General features: G+C 38.0%; 1 protein-coding gene across 2 annotated transcripts in view; it reads left to right on the top strand.

Moving 5' to 3' along the window:
- PTGER3 (prostaglandin E receptor 3) overlaps positions 1 to 21,837 on the top strand; it is a 187,233-nt gene that overhangs the window by 137,319 nt on the left and 28,077 nt on the right. The window contains exon 4 of one of the 2 annotated variants that reach the window (XM_064372507.1): positions 20,946 to 21,002. The exons of the other annotated variant lie outside the window; for it this stretch is intronic. Coding sequence (XP_064228577.1) covers positions 20,946 to 21,002 — 57 coding nt within the window. The remainder of the gene's footprint in view (positions 1 to 20,945; positions 21,003 to 21,837) is intronic. 2 annotated transcript variants of the gene reach the window in all.

Below are 21,837 nucleotides of genomic sequence, written 5' to 3'. Positions count from 1 at the left end.
CTGTTTGCATCCTAATCTCTTTTTTCTCAATTGTTTCATCATCATCATTTTTATCATCTCTTTTAAGGTCTTTGTGATTCTTAACCAGTGTCCTATCTTTCCAAACTCTCCATGCATTAATGTTTCATTCATTCATTTATTCAATAGGCATAGATAATTTAACACATTCCACAAAACAAAGATATATAAGACAACTCTCCTCAGAATTCATTGCCTAGTGAGGGGCACACAGATTGTAAGAGAGAATGACGATGAAAAAAAACCTAAGTTTGAAGCTCACATACCCATGGGAATAATCTATGCAGTTCTTGATTTTTTTCTAGTAAAGCAGATTACAATGTGCTTTTATGTAAATGCTTCTCATGCCAAGCTTGTGAGGTACACAGAATAAACTGAAGTCCAAAAGAGGTTAAAGCAAGGTCAGTAAGTCCCAGGAACCATATGTGTCCCATTTACCTCTTGTGACTTGCACCTAACATAGGTTACTGGCATATACTTGGAGTTTAATAAATTTTTGACTGAATGGCTGAACAGAGCTAATCAATGTCTAAACTAGGCCTTAAGCACAGGTCTTCTAATCTTGATTTCAGTATATATACAATTGCATTCATTTTCAATGCCCACTATGATCATTACCTTACTTTACTTCTCAGAGCCACCTCTCTCATTTTCTTCAAGTCCCATCTACTTGATATAAATCATTCCAGTTAACTGATGCTTAGGAAGCTATTATTCAATATATTAACAAATTTGAAAACAGTCTCAGCTGAAGCAGAGGATGATTGATTCTCTAGGTATTGTACCTCTGATGTGTAGATAATTTGGATTAGGAGGCCCATCAAATCCTATCAGAGATATAATCACAGTCTGGTCTTTTTGTAGAATCCCAGCCTTGGGAGTGCTGGGACAAGTTTTATGAGAAGAGTAAGGAGTCTGACGTGTGGCATTTTTAAATGACAAACAGCTATATATTTGCTTTTGAAATGCTCATATTTTTATCATTAAGTGGCAGAAAACATGAAAATACTTATGATGATGTCATTGATGGCAGGAATTAGGTTGATAATAATAATAAAATATGGCAACCATTTACTGAGCTCCAACTCTGTTCCAGCAATGTGCCAAACGATTTACACATGTTATCTCAGTCAAATCCTAGCAATTTCATGACTAGATATCAACTACAGTTTATAGGTAATGGAGGCACAATGGCTTCCATTAACTCTGCAAATTCAGCAAATACAACTCATCCTTAAAATGGTTCATCCCCAAACAGATGTACTGTTCTCATTTCCTCACAGCCATATTCATCCATCTCCCTCACACACACACATAATATTAGAATACAAATATTATATATCATATATACTATATAAATATATGGTATATACTTATATATACTATAAGAAAGGCCAAACTAGCAGTCAAGTAAACAAAATATTGAAGACCATGGAATACTTTTCAACTCATTCTATGAAGCTTACATTACTCTGACACTAAAACTGAAAAAGGCATTACAAGAGTACAAACTACAATACCTGAAGAAAAAAATCTGAAAAAATCTGCATTTATTTCTGATAAAATCTCTCACATACTGGGAATTAAAGGGATCATCCTTTTCCTAATAAAGGGCATCAATAATATTCTGTAGCTTAATACTATACACAGTGGTAAACAACTGAATGTTTTCTCCTCAAGATTGAGAATGAGGCAAAGCTGTCTCCTTCAGTTCACATTGACTGGAGAGTCCAGTCAGGATAATAAGGCAAGATTAAGAAATAAAAGAAATACAGATCAGGCATTTAAAAATGAAGATTTCTATTCACAAATAACTCCATCATCTATGTAAAATGTCCTCAAAAATTTTTTAAAAACTGCCAGAACTAACCAGTGAATGTAGCAAGGCTGTAGAATACATGGTTAAAATTTACAGATCAATTTCATTTCTCTATGCTAGCAACGAACCACTAAAAATTTAAATTTAGAAGACAATACCATTTATAATAGCATCAAAAATATAAAATATTAATAGGAATAAAATTCATAAAAGATTCACAAAAAATGGTACACTGAAAGCTACTAAACGTTGCTGAGAAAAATTTAAAGAAGACCTACATAAGTGGAGACATATACTATGTTGAGAAAATGAAAAATTAAATATTGTTAAGGTGGATATTCTCGAGCCAGGCGCAGTGGCTCACGCCTGTAATCCCAGCACTTTGGGAGGCCGAGGCGGGTGGATCACGAGGTCAAGAGATTGAGACCATCCCGGTCAACATGGTGAAACCCCGTCTCTACTAAAAATACAAAAAATTAGCTGGACATGGTGGAGTGTGCCTGTAATCCCAGCTACTCAGAAGGCTGAGGCAGGAGAATTGCCTGAACCCAGGAGGCGGAGGTTGCGGTGAGCCGAGATCGCGCCATTGCACTCCAGTCTGGGTAACAAGAGTGAAACTCTGTCTCAAAAAAAAAAAAAAAAAAAAAAAAAAGAAGATGGGTATTCTCTCAAAACTTATCTATAATTCAAGGTAATTCCAAACAAAATCTCAGCAGGCATTGTCTATAAGCTGATTATAAAATGTATAAGAAAATGTCAAAAAACTAGAGTAGACAAAATAACTTTTTGAAAAAGAAGCCAAATTAAAAAACTTAAACTGCTTGATTCCAAAATGTATTATAAAGCTAAGGTTTAAAAAAAGTATTGTAATACTCATATAAAGATAGACATATAGATCAATGAAACTAAGCAGGAATTAAGAAATAGTCTCACACACATGGTCAACTGATTTTTCAATAAAAGTGCCAAAACAATTCAACTGTGAAAGAATCATTTTTTCAACAAAAATCGTGGAGCATAAAACTATAGAGACTAGAAAATAAAAACAAAAACATGATAAAATAGAAAGGTTTTTGCATGTTTCAGACTGAGTGTAAGTAGTACAGAGCTTATGCTGGTCTCATGATATTGAGGATGTGGCCTCCTTCAATCTTGTACTTCTGAAGTTCTCCATGTGAACCTTTCACATTGAGATTTAAAATAGTAGTCCCGGCTCCTTGTTTTATGTAGATATCATAGTCAGTGGGAAAGAAAGAAAAGTAATGAAAAAGAAACCCTTTAATTGAACATAAAGTGGACATTGAATGTATCACTTCTGTTATCATCCCCTTTAACTGAGTCATATCAAATATAAACATATATGAAATTTCACTTGAACCAGTTCAATAAATAAGCTGTTGATTATGTTACAGTTTTTTTCAAAGGTCATAGACCAGAAGCATTTTCTATTTTATTTTTGTATGTAAGATGGGAAGAGTTAGGCTTTAGATTGAGGAAAAAATGAATGATATCCTAGATCCTGCAATCAGAGTTCAAAGCTGTGTGGATATTGAGAAGATGGGAAAATTTCCTATGAAACTCTGAAAAACTGAGAAGAAATCGTGTTACAATGTAACTAGAAATAAAAATTTTATTTATTTGTTTTGGACTCCACAATGAACAAAAAGACCTCAGATGATAAATGTTTATAGTCATTTTTCACTTTCACACATTGCCTTCATCTTTTATTTAAAAATTCAGGGAGAAAAACAGTCCCACATTTTGCTGCAGACCTATAAAATATTTTAGTACTTTCATGATCTCAAATATTCACCATGATGATTAAAGAAAAAAATCGCTCCCCAGAAAATAGCTGATAATGACATCAGAAATTACTCTCTTATCTCACTGAGATCTAAGCATTTTGTGCTGACTCAGAAATACTGGTGGACCTGCATGGCCATGGATCAAAGAACCTGAAGTTATAGTAACTGGGTGTTCTTAAGTATATAACATCATTACAAAATGTTACAAAATCAAGGAGTTTGAAATCTTACCCAACGTTACAAGAATCAGTAGCTGAAACCCAGGATAATTGGAAAAGGACCACCCTACTGTTTTTATCCTATTTAGAATAACCTAATTGTGATTTCTCTTGGTACCCTCTCTCTCTTTCCCTCATCCTCTGATTTATTCCCCAGGCTGGGCCTGCAAAAGCCTCTTGGATACCATTTAAAGCTGTCAACTATGTATGAGTGTGAAAAAGTGGTAGCTGTGAGGACTGATTCATTACCAAAGACTCATGGTTCTATAGTGAAAACAAGGAGTTAGAGTGAGAGAGAGAAGTTTGAATTAACTTAAGACGGTGATTTTATTTCTTTGAAGCTCATTTTCCTCAACAATAAAATGGAAAAAGAAAACATAATGGCTATCTCATTGTTTTATCATGAGAATGAAATAAAATTATATGTATAAAGATTTGTAAGTTGGGTGAAAGGCATTATATCTATGTTGGTCATTACTGTCTCACTTGCAATGATCAGTTGTAAGGTGCTATATTGCTTTTCCAGGGTTTTTGTAACAAACTACCATAACTTTGGTGACCTAAAACTACACAAAACTATTTTCTTTCAGTTCTGGAGACCAGAAGACTAAAATTAAGGTGTCTGTGGGGTCACACCCCCTCTGAAGGCTCTAGAAGAGAATTTATTCCTGCCTCTTCCAGCTTCTGCTGCTGTTGGCATTCCTTGGTATTCCTTGGTTTGTAGCCACATTACTTCAGTCTCTACCTTCATCTTCCCAGCCCCTTCCCCTCTGTGTCTGTCTCGAATCTCCTACTGTCTTTCTTTATAAAGGCACTTGTTACTGGATTTTGGACCCAGTTGGATAATGCTAGATGATCTTTTCATCTCAATATCTTAACTATTATATCTGCAAAGATTCTTTTTCCAAATAAGCTAACTTTCACAGGTTCTGGGAATTAGAATGTGAGGCATATCTTTTGGGGGGCCAGCATTCAACCCACTGCAGGTATTATAAGTGTTTCTCTTTTCTTAAGCTCCATATGCCCCTCTCTGAGTCACTAACTGCCACTTGCTAGTAGATTTCAGTTGCAAATCTTTGATTTGATAAATAAGTTGTCCAGTACATAAGTCAGCCCTGCCTCAGCCCCTAACCAACTACACAGAACTTTCTGGTGTTTTCTGAATATCCCTTGTACTTTCCAACCCTATACCATTTTTTTTTTTTTTTTTGCCTTTCCTCTGTTTCTGGAATTCAACACTATTTTTCACCCTCTTCTGTGAAGTATTTCTAATCAAGAAAGATTATTTTCCCTTTTCTCTCCGAATCTGTTAGATTTCTGGGCTTTTCGTCTTGATTCTAGCACTTACCACAGTCTGACCTTTGCTGTTGCAGCTGAGCACCTGTCTGCTTCCCCATGAGACTGAATGCTGTTTTTCTTATGCCCTTGAGATAGAGATTTCTTATGCCCTCGAGATAGAGATAGTGACTCATTCATCTTTGTATCACCTACTGCCTATGGCCAGTTGCCAAACATGTGGTAACTTCTCAGCAGAGCTTGGTGAGCTCATGGAACCAGATGGAACTTCATGGCACCTGAAAACCACCTGCCTCAGATTTCCGTGATCTACTGCCCTGTAGGGGCAGCTGAAATAAAAGCCATAGAGTCTTATTGCCTTTTCAGTGGTGCAAATTCTACTGATAACATTGTCTTATTCTCCCTATTTGGACATTTATTTATTATTATTATTGTGGCGGCAGTAATTATTGTTATTTTTAAAATTTGACTTATAGATATCTTTCTTTTTTCATTCTATAGTTTATTCTGTGGTAATTAATCACTCTATCTTTTAAGGATTTCCTTCTACGAAAATAGGTTTTTATTTTTTTTTTCTGGAGGAGAGTCTATAGCTTTACCATCAGCAATAACTGATATTTCTGGTATCATCTTACTTTGGTTAACTCTCGGTTGAGGTAAGGGAAGGTACAGAGAAGCTGTGAGTCTCTCTTCTCTCCTCAGATCTCTGCCCTGTGCTTTGATTTAGGTTGACATTTTTGAAGTTCAATAAATTGGTTTTTCCCTTTCTTTTCCCCTATACTTTTTGTAGAGAAATCCTTCATCTATCTTAGGTTTAAAATCCAAAATTAGGTTTGGGATAAAGTGAACAGACGATTGACTCTTGTCTTATTTCCCGAACAATGCTGTATGTGGTAGGTACACAGTTGCCTTCATGATTTGTTAAAAGCTTTTCCTTTTGAAGTGAATACCTGTCTCAGAATCTCCTAGATTAAGTAGTTATACTCACATATTCCTTAAACTCTAAATTCTGTGAAGGTAGGAACTGCATTCACTCTTCTCTATAATCATTGTGCCAGTGCAGTATCTGGCACATAACAGGTATTCAAAAAAGATGAATGAATCAGTTAATACAAATATCTATGTCAGGAGTTAGCACAACATCAGTAGACAATGGATTCCTCTGATTTCTTATTTCTACAATAATGCAACTTAATTTTGTGGTAGTATGTTAACAGACATAATCTCTTTTTACGAACACAACATCCAGGGAAGCCCAAGTAAGTTCTTGGTTGAAACCAACACATTTCAAAATTCCTGTTCTTCACATCCGACCTCCACATAACAGCTGATGATGATATGTTTGCTTACAGCTCCTCTAGTCCCACTTTGCTAATTTAGGGTCAGCTTAGATTTGTGAGCATTTGAGGAACAAGACAGAAGCCTGCCCCACTCCAAAGCAGTCAACTTTAGTCCACATCCACCAGTGTCCCAAGTTTCAGTCCTACCACTTAAGCCTCTCAACTCAGGATGAGATCTCTGGGGATAAACCAGGAGACTAAGAGATTTTCTCTTCCGGTTTTTCCTATGGGCTTGGACATCAGTCTTATCCCATATGGCACTGTTTCTCCCAGAAGAAGTCCATTTGAGCTTCACTAAACAATAATTTCTGGGCCATGCCCTTGCAGTATGTCTAAGCCACTCCTATCTATTTCCTCCTCCTGGTCCAGCATATGTACTCGCAATAAATAATCAAATAGCAGAACCATCAAGTCCCGACCCTCACTGCTTTATCGCTTGGGCTTGAAGAGGTTTATCCAAGATAAATTGGTTCATGCATTATGATCACTTCCAAGTGCATGTGTGACATTCTTCATGGAGTACACTAAGTTCCATACAGCGGGGGTGCCCTACAGAAGGCTGTGCTTTCCTCACTCACTCCTCTTCTGCCTTTGAAATGAAATATAGAGCTGAAAGGCCATACCTGTCTTAATGGATGTGCCAAGCTGCATACATTACATTTTGTATCTTACCTCGGACAAGAAAGTTATAGGATCTTAAAAGAAATGCTCAACACACTGTGTTCACAACTTCTTTCCTCTCTAAATTCATCATTTATATATTAATATAAATATGATATAAAATTGCCAACAAAAGAGATATAAAGGCATACTGAAGTAGTCTCTAGGGGTTCAATCTACATTTCCCATCACTCAGAGCCGGGGGCACTCAATCATTTGTTCCTGCACGTAAAAGAGGCTGACACTCAGAATGAGAACACAAAGCAGCTGTCCTTCAAGGTCCAGCCCTATTGTATAGATAGCAGAGAATACCCCTTCTCCCCAACTCCATCAGCCTGACCACTGACAGAGTAGCAAACACTAGTCATGATAGGAGCTAGGGGTTTTGCAGTTACCAAGCAAAGAAATAGGGGCAGTTGTCTGCAAGAAGTTGAAGTTAAATCATTTAGTAAAATAAAAAAATAAAGATAAAAGGAAAAGCAATCTGAAACAGGCTTTGTGTCAGACAACAGCAACAACATGCTGAAGAAAATAAGGATAAAAATTGATAGCTTTAGGTTATTTTTTAGTTCAAACTTGCACCTCCATGGAAAAAGCTAGTGTCACTCAAGTGTGACTGAGAAGTTTTCAGAATCCTTAAAACTCACAGGTTGCTTCTGACATACTGAAAATTCCTACCACTACAGTCATTGCATCTAGAAAGTCTAGGGAAGTGCTGAAGAGTCTAACACTGAGTCACTGAAGGATAGAGTACAATTACACCCTATGGCAACTGGTGTGCACTTTTATCTATTTTCTCTCCTAATCTCTTCACTAGCCTTTCTTTCGCCTATGTCCCTTAGTTCCAGTACTTGGGATTTTTGTGGGGTTATTGCAACAACCTTACAAACTGCTTTCTGTTTCTACCCTAGTCCCCTGCAACTTACCCTTCACGTGACTACTAGCATAAAACCCAAACTTTGTTCTATTTGTTCCCTCCCTGAAACTCTTTAAGAGCTCCTCAAGAGTAAAATCCTGCAAAATAAAATCCAAGCGGAAGCATAAAAGCCCCATATAATCTGGCTCATGCTGATCTCTTCTAACCCCTCACTCCCTCAGAACTCCTTGCAATTGCTCCAAAACACATTAGTGATTAGTGCTTCTGTTTCTTCTCTCATGAGATTTCCTGTTAGCCTGGGATACTCTTCTCTTCCAAGGCCGATCAATTTTCATTCATCCTTTGAGACTCAGTCTGGGTGCCATTTCCTTCGGGAAGCCTTCTCCTGTTCCTGGAGTGAATTATATATATGCACAGCAAGTTACAATAGTGTTTTTCTCCCTCCAACACACCTCTTGACATTGTATCACAACTGTATGTGTAATTGTCTCCATTTCCCACTAGACAGTAAACAGTAGAAAAGCATGAACTGCATCCCCAGCACCCACCCAGTAACATAATGCCATTAACAGAGCAGGTGTTTAATAAACATTCCTCTAATGAATTCATGAGCTGTTCCTGGAACAGATTTTACCTTGGGCATTTTCATATATATTATGCCTTTTAATCTTTCAGCAACAATTCCAGTCATTTCCTTTTACACGAGAATACTCCATTTCTTGGAGCATTCTTCAAGCAACAGGCTAAGGTAGGTGAGCATTATTACACCAGGCCATTGAAGGAAAGAGAGGATGCTCAGATGGGAGCTGAACGATGAAAGAGGCAATAGTTAAGAAAGAGGAACATAAAACAGGGATCTTAAGACATTACAACATTGATGTTGTAACAAAATCATATCTCCTTATTTGAGATTTTAGAGGGAAAAAGGAACATGAGATTATATCACTGTATATTATTCACTAGGTAATATATTCACTATTTTATGTGCTTTTATGCATGAACTCACTTAAGCCTCATAAAACTCCAGAATATAAGTACAATCATTATCCTCATTTTACAGAGGAGAAAACTGAGGAACAGAGAAAGAACTTATTTGTACAAGGTATAGCTAGTAAGTGGCACAGTGATTATTATAAACCTGAGCAGTCTGAAACCAAGAGACTGTGCTCATAAGCACTAGACCATGTTCTTTCTTTATGATGCAGTTACAATGCAGAGGGGTAAATATATTAACAAGTTGTAGCAGCAGCGCTGATGGAAGACTGGTGGTCAAGGAAGGCATTCGACAGGAGATGAGGTATAATCAAGTCTTAGAGGAGCAGGAGATAACCAAAGGGCAGGGAGTAAAAGAGCATTTTAGGAAGAAGGACTGACGTCTGTAGAGATGAGCAGACTGTGCTCATCTTGGTCTGGAGTTGTATTTATGACTAAATACCAAGGAAAAGGGGAAAGGAGAAAAAGAGGAAGACCAAGATGGGTATCAGTGTGTGTTGCCCAAGTCCATACCTAGTAGTATTGGCTCGGGTTGCCCAGCGGGAATGTGGGAGAAGTCTTCCTTGATAAGACCACAGTCTCCCCCATGTGAGGATGCTGGGAAACAGGCCTCAAATGGACCATTCCCAGAGCCAGCAAAGGACTGGGATGTGTGGGAGACACTACATATACACTATTAAGGTAAGAAATATCTGTAGAGAGCCTCTTTCCAATTACCCACTCCCCAACCCTCACCTTTTTTTTAAATCAGTGACAATATATATTAGGTGATGTGTTCAAATAGATTAAGTAGAATAGCTCTTTAGCAGAAAGGCTGGGACTAGAAATGAGTAAATGCAGCTTTTTTCCTTGAAGAACTGATGATCTTTTAGGGAAATACAAATGAAAAAAAAAAAACATGTTGATGTCAGTCATAGCATCTCAACAGATGCAAAACAAACAAACAAATAGGCATTTCACAATTTGAGTTCTAGGTGCTGAATGGTTGACTGAGTAAAGGCAGAAACCGGGAAACATTCCTGGAGCAGGTGAGCTTTTAACCAGTTTGTTGTGAAGTGATGGACTTCGGCTGGAGGCAAAGAGGACTGAAAGAAATGAGCTCCCGAAGGGGAGACATGTCTTATGATGCTATAATATGTACCAGTTTGGTGGGTTGTATGGGCAGGCAGGTTGACATAGTGGAAAGAGCAGACATGTGGGAGTCATAAAGAACTGAGGTCAACCTGCTGATATTCATCAGCTGCGGGAACATCAGCTTCAGTTCAATTATTTGATCCCAAGTGTTCTCTATTCAGTGAGGGTAGAGGTTCTCATCACTTATTGGTTATTGTAGTTAGAGTCATTTGGTGAAAGCAGGGATTGATGTCCTTATAACTCCTCTTTTTTACTCTTCATTGAATGAATTCACAAATGAATAAATGAGTGTATGGATTCTCAGTTAGATTTTCTTCAAGCTAAAGAACTCTTCAACCCTCTCAAGCAATGGAAATGTGACACTCACCAGTGCATTTGAGCATAATCAGATAAAATATACCTCACTGTCCATAAAACCTCCTCTTATGTAGCTTGCCTGGGAGGAGAAAGGAAAGGAGAATAGGCTCTCAAGACCACTGAGTGGTGGGCTGCTTGATGATCCAAATATGAAAAGGAAGAGGCATTCTAGAGACCTCAGGCACCTATCCCTAAGCTTCTGAGAAACACCCTTCCTCAACAAATCCATGGGTGGAGGAGTATCTAATTCTTACACAAGGAGTGTCTCGAGTTTTACTTCTACTCAAACTACAGTGAAAGAAATCCAGCATCCACGTTTAGTGTTTCAAGACATATTGTGGGATGTTTTTTCAGGTTTGGGTCTGAAATGCCTAAATATTGTGCTTGTTCGTACTCTGCTATGTCAAGGAGAGTCTGAAAAGCTCCAGTCATGGACAAACACTAGCATCTAGTCAAAAAATTAGAAAACAGATCTAGTAGTGTAAAATGTCATAAAATCTTAGGGTTGGATGGAACCTTAAGGCCACCCCTGTTATGGGTTTTCAGACTTGGCGATTTTAAGAACTAGTAGAATATCAAAAAACAAAACAAATAAACAAAAATAAGAATTTGACTTAAGATGGCTGTATTAGCTTCCTAGGGCTGCTGCAACAAATTACAAGCTGGGAGGCTGAATGGAAATTTACTGTCTCACAGCTCCAGAGGCTGGAAGTTTGAGATCAAGGAGTCAGCATGGCTAGTCTCTACTGAGGACTGGGAGGGACAATCTGTTCCATGCTTCTCTTAGCTTCTGGTAGTTTTTTGGCATTCCTAGGCATTTCTTGGCCTGTAGATGGCATTATCCCTGTGTGTTCACATCATCTTCCTCTTTGTATACATCTGTCTCTATGCCCAAATTTCCCCCCTTTTGATAAGGACACCAGTCTTGAATTGAGGCCCACCCTAATGTTCTACTCTAAACCTGATCATTTGCAAAAACTCTATTTCCAAATAAGGCCACATTCATAGATACTAGGAATTAGGACTTCCATATCCATTGCAGAGATGCAATTTAACTCTTAAGAGTAGCCAACTAATAATTTAATTAAGTAAGGGCATTTTTAAATAAGAGAAAAAACATGCATCCTACTATCTTCATTATTTTGAAGAAGAGATATTTTAACTACTAAAATTTTAGGAATGTTATCATTTCACTGCAAAGAGCAGTCTTTGGCAGAAAGAGTAGTTGGAATCTTACACCAACTCAACATGCACATATGCACTGCAGTGCTCTTCTTCCTAACCTTACTCCAGATTGTCAGGGATGTTGCCACTGACAACTAGCAATCTGTGAAAAAGTTTTCTTTGGTTCCCTGGTCTAGTACAACTGCTTGACCACTGCTTAAACCTCTTTTGCAACCTCCTTAGCCTGAGCTTTGAAACTATAGTTCTTATATGTGATAACAGATACAATCAAAACAAGAGCTTAAGCTGTTGCCTTAACATCACACTTCTGTACCTAAAATTGTATTAGACATAATTCCTTTCCTGTTCTCTAAAATGCCTTCAATAAGCATTCTATGGGTTGTTTCTGTGAAACAGAAACTCGTTTTGTGAAATTTCACATTGGAGACTGAGCCAAGCATTCTAAAACATTTTTTTTCTTTTTCGCAGCATCTGGAATCTGAATTTCAGCTCTGTGTCTGTTCTCTTAGTTTACAAAGGGATGCTGATTTAATCAGTCCTTACATTGGATTTTATGTAAATAATTTTGTAGTTGTATACCATGAGAAGTAACCACTATTCAAAGGCAATGAGTAATCATAGGCAGCCACTTATATTTTGGTACAACTTTTCTCTTATCTGTGGCCAAAGACAAGTTTCTTCAAGCTGGCAGAATGTTAACCACATGAAGCTTGGATTGTTTGAGTTCCTATTCATGACCAGCAACTGACTTTGCCTTATAAATGTCCAGAGAGCCTGATACACAAAGAATGTGGACTGTCACCTGTCAAATATTTTTTAGAAAATAAGAAAAGAATGAGTAAAAATTGTGGCTTATATATTATTTGTAATTTCTCCTATTTGTCATTTCTTTTGTGAAATCCTATGCTCTTGCTCCTGGTGCTGGGGGGAATTCAGTGCTGATGTGTCAAGAAAACCTTAGAGAGAAAAACTAAGAATACTAAGAAAGTCATGCTGTAGGTGAAAAGATTGGATTTGGGCATCAGATATAGGTGGTTTAACCCTCACCTCTTCCATTCACGGTTGTGTGATTTCAGGCACAATACTTAAACTCCCTGAGTGTTAGTTTTATCACCTATACAACAGAATTAACATCTACTCCTTAAGACTCTTGTAAGGATTAGCATATTTCTACTGGAGTTAGGGATGGGATGAGTGCAGAGAGGACTTTCAAGAAGCAAACAGGAAACTAAATATACTTTTGCCTAACGGTGAGGCTTGATCTAAATTCCACAGGAGTTGTTATTCATCATAGCACTTCATTAAAAATATTCTAATTTTCTTCCATGAGTTGAATAATTATGTAACATACTTTTTGGGGAAAAAAATGAGTTTGCCTTCAACAAGAGTTGAAGTTAACCAAATACGCTTCATACCAGACAGCCAAAGCATTCTGAAATGTATTAAGCTATTCAAGGTCATGTAGAAAGCTAGGCATTCAGTATGGTTTTCTGGCAGACTTGCAGGCTCAAAATGCTATTTGGTAGTTAACACAGTTAAACTGATGATTGTCACCAAACTTCATAAGAAAACACACTTATCGAGTACTTTAAAAGATTATTTTTCATTCTGACCAAAAAGAAAATGTGTTTCTTGACATTTAATAATCATTTGTTAAATAAGGCTGTTATATGTAGATTAAATTATTTTATTTTATTTTTAATAAATATTGTTGGATTTAAGAGAACGTTGAATTGGGTATGGAGGCTATAGAAGATGTAATTAGAATATCAAGGAAGCAATCAGCAAATGAATTTTCTCTGTCGCTTTTATTCCTAATAGCAATAGACTTTGGAACATTTCGATAATTTCATCTTGGCAGTAGTTTTCAAAGGAATTTTTTCCTGACTTATTTTAACACTTTGTGTAATAAAATCCTGTAAATTCACAGCAAAGTCCTGACTATTCAGGGAATAGTTCTTAGTCATGTAAATGGCATTTCACATTTAACACTGACATATGAACTTAAAAGCTAGGATCTAACTTAAACAATGATTTGTCTGTGGTCTTGTCACCTAGTTGGATAAGGCAGATGCTGCGGAAAGTCCTGGTGATGTAGCCTCCTCCGGAATCACAAGGAAAGACGTGCAGAAGAAAGACCCTACTACCATTCCCAGCATATTGGCCCTGTCCTGACGTCTTTCTCCGCACCAGGGCCCTATAGCTGAAACAAGGGACAATGTCCTGTGGAAGGAGGCAGCAAGCTGTTCTAGAATTAAATCTAAGCTGCATGATGTCTCAGCCTCATTGAGCATCAGCTTCTCACCTGTACCGTGGACATACCAGTATTTACCCCACATGGATTATTAGAAAATTAGGTTTGGTGGTATAAGGTACCTGGCACATAGTGGGTAAATCATCAATTTCTAACCTCAGACCACACAGTCATGGTGTATTATACGAGGAGAATGAGGATCTGAGAAAAGCTGGCGAACTAGATTCCATTTGTTCTTTGTTTAGTTCCAGTTTGTACTCAATAGTAATGAAACATTATTTTTTAGTTGGACATTGTTTCTACTTTCCAAAAGCCCATCACCTGCTCACAGAAAGCACATAGATAAGATATTATTTAATATGTATCACAGGATCTGCTGTAGATGCAATATTATTTTATGTGCTAGAAAGATACGAAGGTGAAGTAAGAAATGTTCCTATTCTTTTTTTTTTTTTTTGAGATGGAGTCTTTCTCTGTCACCCAGCCAAGAGTGCAGTGGCACAATCTCAGTTCACTGCAACCTCCACCTCCCGAGTTCAAGTGATTCTCCCGAATAGCTGGGACTATGGCGTGCGCCACCACACCTGGATAATTTTTGTATTTTTAGTAGAGACGAGGTTTCACCATGTTGGTTAGGCTGGTCTCCAACTCCTGACCTCAAAATCCACCCACTTTGGCTCCCCAAAGTGCTAGGGTTACAGGTGTGAGCTACCTCCTGAGGAGGTTACAATTTGCAGAGGAAGAAGACAGGTGATGAGGATATGCTGCTCCTTGGACAGCTGGTGCAATCTATCTGTGAACACTATAAGCACACTTTCATTCCTAACAGTTTTTCTGTGTGGGCTTCTCATTTGACACTGGTCATACCTAGTGCCAGCTGTGTTAAATACATGTCAACAGGTGGCAGTCACCATTTACTATTCATTCTGTGTTAGGCACTGTGCTGAGCATTTTGAAAATCTTATCTTGTTTAAACCTCAGAAGCAACCTGTGAGGTAGGGTTATCACCAATATTTTATGTGAGGAAACTCAGGCTCAGAGAGGTTAATGAGTATGCCCCAAAGCAACAGCTCTTGAGTGATAGAATTGGGTTTGAAATGCAGATCTGTCTTCCTCCAAAGCTTCCCCCCCCCAAAACTCCATATTTTACAACCTCACCTCTGTGTATTTTTCTCAAGAGGTTACATAATAAGTGCCCCAAAATATTTATTCCTAGATGATTATAAAGAAATAAATAGCTGGCCAGGTGCGGTGGCTCACACCTGTAATCCCAGCACTTTGGGAGGCAAAGGCAGGCAGATCACGAGGTCAGGAATTCAAGACCAGCCTGGCCAATAGGGTGAAAACCTGTCTGTACTAAAAATACAAAAATTAGCCAGGCATGCTGGCACAGGCCTGTAGTCTCAGCTAGCCAGGAGGCTGAGGCAGGAGAACTGCTTGAACCTGGGAGGCAGAGGTTGCAGTGGGTGGAGATCACGCCACTGCACTCCAGCCTGGGTGACTGAGTGAGACTCCATCTCAAAAAAAGAAAGAGAGAGAGAAAAAGAGAGAAAGAGAGGAAAGAAAGAAAGAAAAAGAAAAAGAAAGAAAGAAAGAAGAAAAGAACTGGTCTAGGAAGTCCTTTCAACATTAACTCAGCCCTGCTGTGGATTTGCCCTTCTCAGCTGAGTGAGATTTCATAGCAAAGACTTTTGTTTCCGTATAGCATTCCTACTTCTAAGTGCAATTTCAAATGTCTAAGACTCATGGCACATGCCTCTCTTACATGGTTTTCCATATTATATAAAGCATTTGTTAAGCATCTGTTAGGGCCTTTTGAGATCTCCATCAATGATCTTACATTGGCATAAGTTTGTAATCTTTCCTTCCTTAGCTGATGAATAAGGTTGCAAAAAAGTCCATGCTATTTTTATAATTGTTTTTAGAGAAGAAGAATGCTATGCAAGCCTGCAAGCTCTAAGACAAGCAGAGTGTATCAAGAACACAGTTCCTGCCCTGGAGGGTATCTGATCTAAAACCACAAATGGGTGTATTATATGGCACTGACCATTTCCATACCCTTGGGGCAGCAGTTAAGATCATTTGATGTCCTCGTGTTTTAAAAATGGAGAAATTCTTCTTCTTTTTTCTTAAGACGGACTTCTATCCATTATAGTGAATGAGAGAGAGAATAGAATAACAAGAACTGAGAAACAGAGCGTGCCAGGAGTGTTGCGCCTTTACAATTCATTAAAATGTTTCTAGCTGCTTTATTAATATCTAACTGTAGGTCTGAGGGTGGCATCTGCAGTTTGTGAGTGAGTGTGTTTATATCTAACGGGAATTCAGGAAATGCATTTCAAAATCAAATAGAAATAACTTGGGAGTTATTGTTTCTTTATTTTTTCGTTAAACAATCCTTAATCGAGTGCCTGTGTGATGAATGATAGTCCCTGCTGCTAGAAGCTCGTGGTCTATGTCCAGAGACTAACAAAGGCACTGCTGGTTAACACAGAATGGGGTGAGTTTTATGACAGTGGAATTGAAGGTTATACTTGAAATCCAAAGGAGTGCCACTTAATACAGCCAGGTAGTGAGGAAGTCAGGAAAACCCAGCCTGGAGAAGGTGAAGCAGAGTTTTGCAGGTTGAGTGAAAGCAACTGCAGCCAAGAATCAGGTTCCAGAGAGGATAGCATGTCAATAGTTATGAAGAAAGTAAGGGGGCTTATTATGTTTAAGGTACTTAAGGAACAAAACCAAAATTCCTATGAATATATAACTAACTCCTGCAGGTAACTCTAGAGATAGAACCAGAGGGAAAAACCATAGCCATATCTTGAAGGGCTTTTTGTGCCAGACTGAGGAGTTTGGACTTTGTCCTAAGAAGAATGGTTAAAAGGTTTTTAGTATAAACATGATAAATACCAGTTTCTCTGATAGCACCATGAAGGATAGGTCAGGGAGGGTTATGTGAGGAGAACAGGCTGTTACAGTAAGAAAAGATAATGTCTGTGGAGATAAATATTTAAATGCTAAAACTGATAAGACAATGCAACTGTTTAGGATAAGGTCAGAGGGACCAGGGCAGCTGAGTGGATAACTGTGCCATTTACCAAGATAAGGTACACCAGAGGGACTTTGGAAGAGGTGACACTTAAGGTAGATTCTAGCATAAGTTATTGCGCCAATATTTTGTATTATAGTTGTTTTATGTCTACTTTTTTTTTATCATCCTCCACTAGTTTCCAGAGGTTAGAAGATAGATCTGGGCATTTCAAATTTCACATCCACATCACTTATTGGCTTTCTGATCTTAAGAAGACCACTTAATTCCATAAGCCTCAGTGTTCTCATTGGTAAAATGGTAAGAATACTTATGTTACAGGAGTGTCAGAAATAAGAGGTGAAAGAAAAAATGAATAGAGTCCTCCTGTGACAAAATGAGTGTTAAATAAATGGCAGTGATTGTTACTTCTATTGCTGTCTGTTGAACGTTCACTGAGTGGAGGGTCTAGGCTTCCTTCACTCTGTGTTTCTGCAGGACCTTGCCTAGTGGTCTGTGTATAAAAGAGTAAGCCATAATCATTGAAGGGGCACAACATGGAATGTCAAATAGAGTTTCTGAAAGATATGAAGAGTTTATGCATGTTTAAAGCATTTCAGTTAAATACGTCACTCAGAAAGGATAGAGAGTCCTTCATTTGGAGATGAAGGACAGGAAAAGAGCAATGATATTGATGAAGTAAGATGGAAAGTGGCTCCTAACAGTAATAAAAGTAAACTGACCCAAGGGAAGAAGCCTAAGAACGACTCCTAGAAACAGACGTGGTGCCTTCAAGAGGAAGTTAGTGATCTGATGGTTCTCCTTCTCAGCTCAAGGTTTTACCAGGATGTCAATCAGCAATTATCTAACCGATAATTATCACTGCAAGAAGAAAACTATTGATCATAAGCCATATGAAAGGACTTAAACACTAGCTTGGTATAGAAACCTAATCTGAACATTGATGTATTGTCCAGTTACCATTATGATTCTTATTTTGTTTTTCTTTCGGTCATTTAATTTTCTCTGAATGTGAGCCTTGTTACTATTTACATGTAATTTTAGGTTGCCTTTGCATTTTCATACTAAACTTGTCCAACAGATAAATAAAAATTATATTTATCATTTAACAGAAATCAAATAAAATATAAGCCAACCAAAACAGAGCGTAATCTTAAGTGGAAATCCGGTTGAGGTACTGGTACTGAATTTAGATTTGAGGGGTTAGTTTGCATATCGCTAAAGGGCAAATATAATAGTTAAATCTAAGTCATGAAAAGGGGGGAATCTTTAATGCCACATAAATTCAGCTGTTCTCAAGCACTGTCTTTTCTAATAAACCTACTTCACTCCTGCAGTGCACCATGGTACACCCTATCTCAGGGTTGCTGCAAATTGTTAGGCACATTATTCATACCATGAGGGTGCCAGGCAGAGGAGAGGGAAGGTGAATCCCAAAGAAACAGGCATCTTTTTCTAATTTGCACAAATCCATGGCTAAACAGCAGCACAACTACATCCTATGCCCCACAGTCTTTTCCATCAGAAAAAAAAAACAATCCCCAAATTCATAAACCAAAGCCTAGTTTTTTAGCATAGATCGTGCTTTTGTTCACATCTCAGATGAATTTAAAAGTGTGAGATGGCGTGAAGAAAAGGAAGATGTAGGTTAAAGGGAACATATATAGGATAAATAAGTCTAGAGATCTAAATTATACCATGAAGACTATGGTTAATGATTGTGTATTGTATTCTGGAAATTTGCTAAAACAGTATCTTTTAGGTGCTCTTAACAAACACACAGGCACAGACAGGTGATGTGAAACGACTGATGCATTAATTTGCTTGAATGTAGCAATTATTTCACTATGTAAATGTATGTCAAAACATCATGTTGTATACCTTAAATATACACAATTTTTAAAATTCCTGGGAGACTGAAAAAAATCGGATCAACATTGATACATTTTGACGTTCCTGAACTTCCCTAACCTTCTCTTTAATTGTCTCCGGAAGCCTACTATTTATCTTTTAAATGGTGGTTTTTCAGAGTCTTTGGATCTGCCTGAATTCATAAAAGCCCATCACTTTGATGCGCCTTCATGACTGTGAGAAGCCTATTGCAACACAACCACGACTTCCACTTCTGCTCGGAGGGCTTGTTGGGGATGTTCGCTCCTCCTGGAATCTCAGCTTGGAGAAAGGCCAGGAGAGCGCTTGCTAGTGTACATGGCACTCTTCTGCTGATTGTCAAATAGTCAACTCCCACAGCCTTGCATGCTTTGATTAACACCAAAATGAAAGCTAGAAACAGTGTTATTGCTTCACTGCTTTCCAGTCAGGAACAAACACACATAAAGCTGCCTTTTTTCCCATACCTATTTTGAGTTACTCAGAAACAGCTAAATAGAATCTTATATCCAAACCTAAGGGAAGAAAGAAAATATTTTTCTACTCTTTGCTCTTGTTTACATACTGGTCTACAGTTTGTGTCTGAATATGAATTTTGGAATATTATGAAACAGCATAACCACCCAGCTAGAAAATAAGAGCTAATATAAATCAGCCAGTTCACAAGCAAAACAGATTTTTAAAATCTGCTTTGTATTCTCTAATGCACCACAGAGAAGATATCAAGAATTTGAAATTTAAATACAGAGAAATATCATTTAGAGACTTTGTTGAAAAGTAAGTATAGTTAGGAGCAATAAGAAAATCTACCATCTTAGAACCTAGAACAGAAAGGAAGCAAATTTCAGTCATTTCCCATGCCATAAAAAATACAAAAACTATAGATTTAGAAACCTGAGCCTTCCTCATGCCATGAAAAATATGGAAGGCAGGAACATTATCAATAGGACAAATTACACAGTTTTGGGTCGAAAGGAGAAAGAACTGTAATAATTATAACCAACGACATGCAAGAAATCAGCAAAAGAGCCTGGAGATCAAAGCAGACCGTAACCTAAAGCTAAAGCCTTTAACGGGTTATACCAAGTCACACGTGAAAAGTGCCAGGAGGGAATATATTTACTCAATTCTCTGCTTAGTCCCTTTGAGGGAGCAGTGTACTGTAGAATTTCAATGGAAATGAAACCAGATCTGAAGTGTTTTTAGAGTCCATATAAAAGTCCTTTCCCCTCTCAGGTGGTCTCAAGCCCTCATCATTAGCACTCTGAGGGGCTCTTACCCCCACTCAGTAAGCTTTTCCTTCATGCCCAAAGGAAAAATGATAGACTTCTCTTCCAACACTTCCAGATGCTTCATTATTGGTCCCAAACTATTTCACTCGTTTCATCTTTGGGACCCTCCTTCTTACATCCCCTATGTTGCAGCTTATTAGCTCTCTAGTGTTAACTTTTTCTTCCTTCTAAGAAGTAAGGAGAAGTATTTAAGAACTGGGTCAATGGAGTCAAACAAATTTTGGTCCAAGGGCCAGCTCTACCATCTACCAACAGTATGACCTTGGCAAGTCACTTCATTCATCTATTCATGAATTCAACCATATTTATTGAGCATCTAATGTGTGCCAGGATCTGTGCTTAGCACTGGGGATAAAGAATAGCAAAAAAATTTCTGTCCTCACGAGGCCCTTATTCTAGTTAGAGGAGATAGAAAATGTCTAATAATTGCCATGATGAAAACTAAAGCAGAGTAAGGATGCAGAGAATGATGTGGGAGTGAAGAGAAGAGAGGGAAGAGAGAGGTTGTGCTTTTGACAGGTTGATCAGGAAAGGCTTTTCTGATAAGATGTATTTAGATGGAAATCTGAATGAATGAGGAAGTGAGCCTTGCGGTATCTGGGAGATGGTGTCCCAGGCAGAGGGATGATGAGATGTGGTCTGATGATTTTGGTCACTTCTTTAGGAACTACTCCCCATTGGCATTGTATCCCTGTTTTGGTCAGTTCTGGATGCTATAACAAGATACCACACGCTAGGTGGCTTAAACAACAGAAATGTATTTCTCACAGTTCTGGAGGCTGGCAAGTTCAGAATCAGGGTGCCTGCAGATTCGGTGTCTGGTGAGTGTCCTCTTTTTGGTTTGCAGATGTCAGTCTTCTCATTGTATCCTCAAATGGGGGAGAAATTAGAGAAAGAAAGAAAGCTCTCTCCTGTCTTTTCTTAAAAGGGTATGAGTCCCATGATGTGGGTCCCACCTTCATGACTTAATTATCTCCCAAAGCTTTATCTCTAAATAGCATCACACTGGGGATTAGGGTTTCAACATATGAATTTGGTGGGTGGGTATGGGGGACACAGATATGCAGTCTTTAGCAATCCCTAATCACAAGAAGTTGTTGTGAGGATCATATGAGGTTTATTAGTATAAAAGTGCTTAGGGCCATTCTTGGAGCATAAGAAATGATCAACAAAAAGGCAGTATTATTTTTTCTAACAGGTTCAGCAAGAATATCCCCTTTGAAAATTCCTTTGCCATATGCTCCCTCCCATCCTTATTGCCAGCATTATTCCCCTCCCCATTTGGTTTGGATTGCATGTTACACACAACACTGTAACAACATTTATCATATTGTATATCATAAGTCTTTTCTTTTCCTTTTTTTTTTTTGTTTCCTCAATTAGACTGTGAGCTTGATAAAGGGAGGGCCTGTACCATATTCTTGGGTCCTCAGACCCTAAATAAACCTCTTTATTTAGGAATATTTCTATTTAGAATTTAAGTCACTGAAATCAGAGTGTCAAACTTATGCCTGACACACTGAAGTTTCTAAATTCATGCTTGTTGAATGAATAAATGAATGAGCTTAAATACTTCTTGTTCCATGAAGTTTTTAAACTTACTCTCATCTCTACCTTCACTTACATTTTGTATCCATCATGTAGCGTAATATATGT

This window comes from Aotus nancymaae, unplaced genomic scaffold (genome assembly GCF_030222135.1).
Source record: "Aotus nancymaae isolate 86718 unplaced genomic scaffold, 86718_ANA_hifiasm-v0.15.2.pri h1tg000007l, whole genome shotgun sequence".
Taxonomy (NCBI): Eukaryota; Metazoa; Chordata; class Mammalia; order Primates; family Aotidae; genus Aotus; species Aotus nancymaae.
This window is presented reverse-complemented; position numbering and strand designations above follow the sequence as displayed.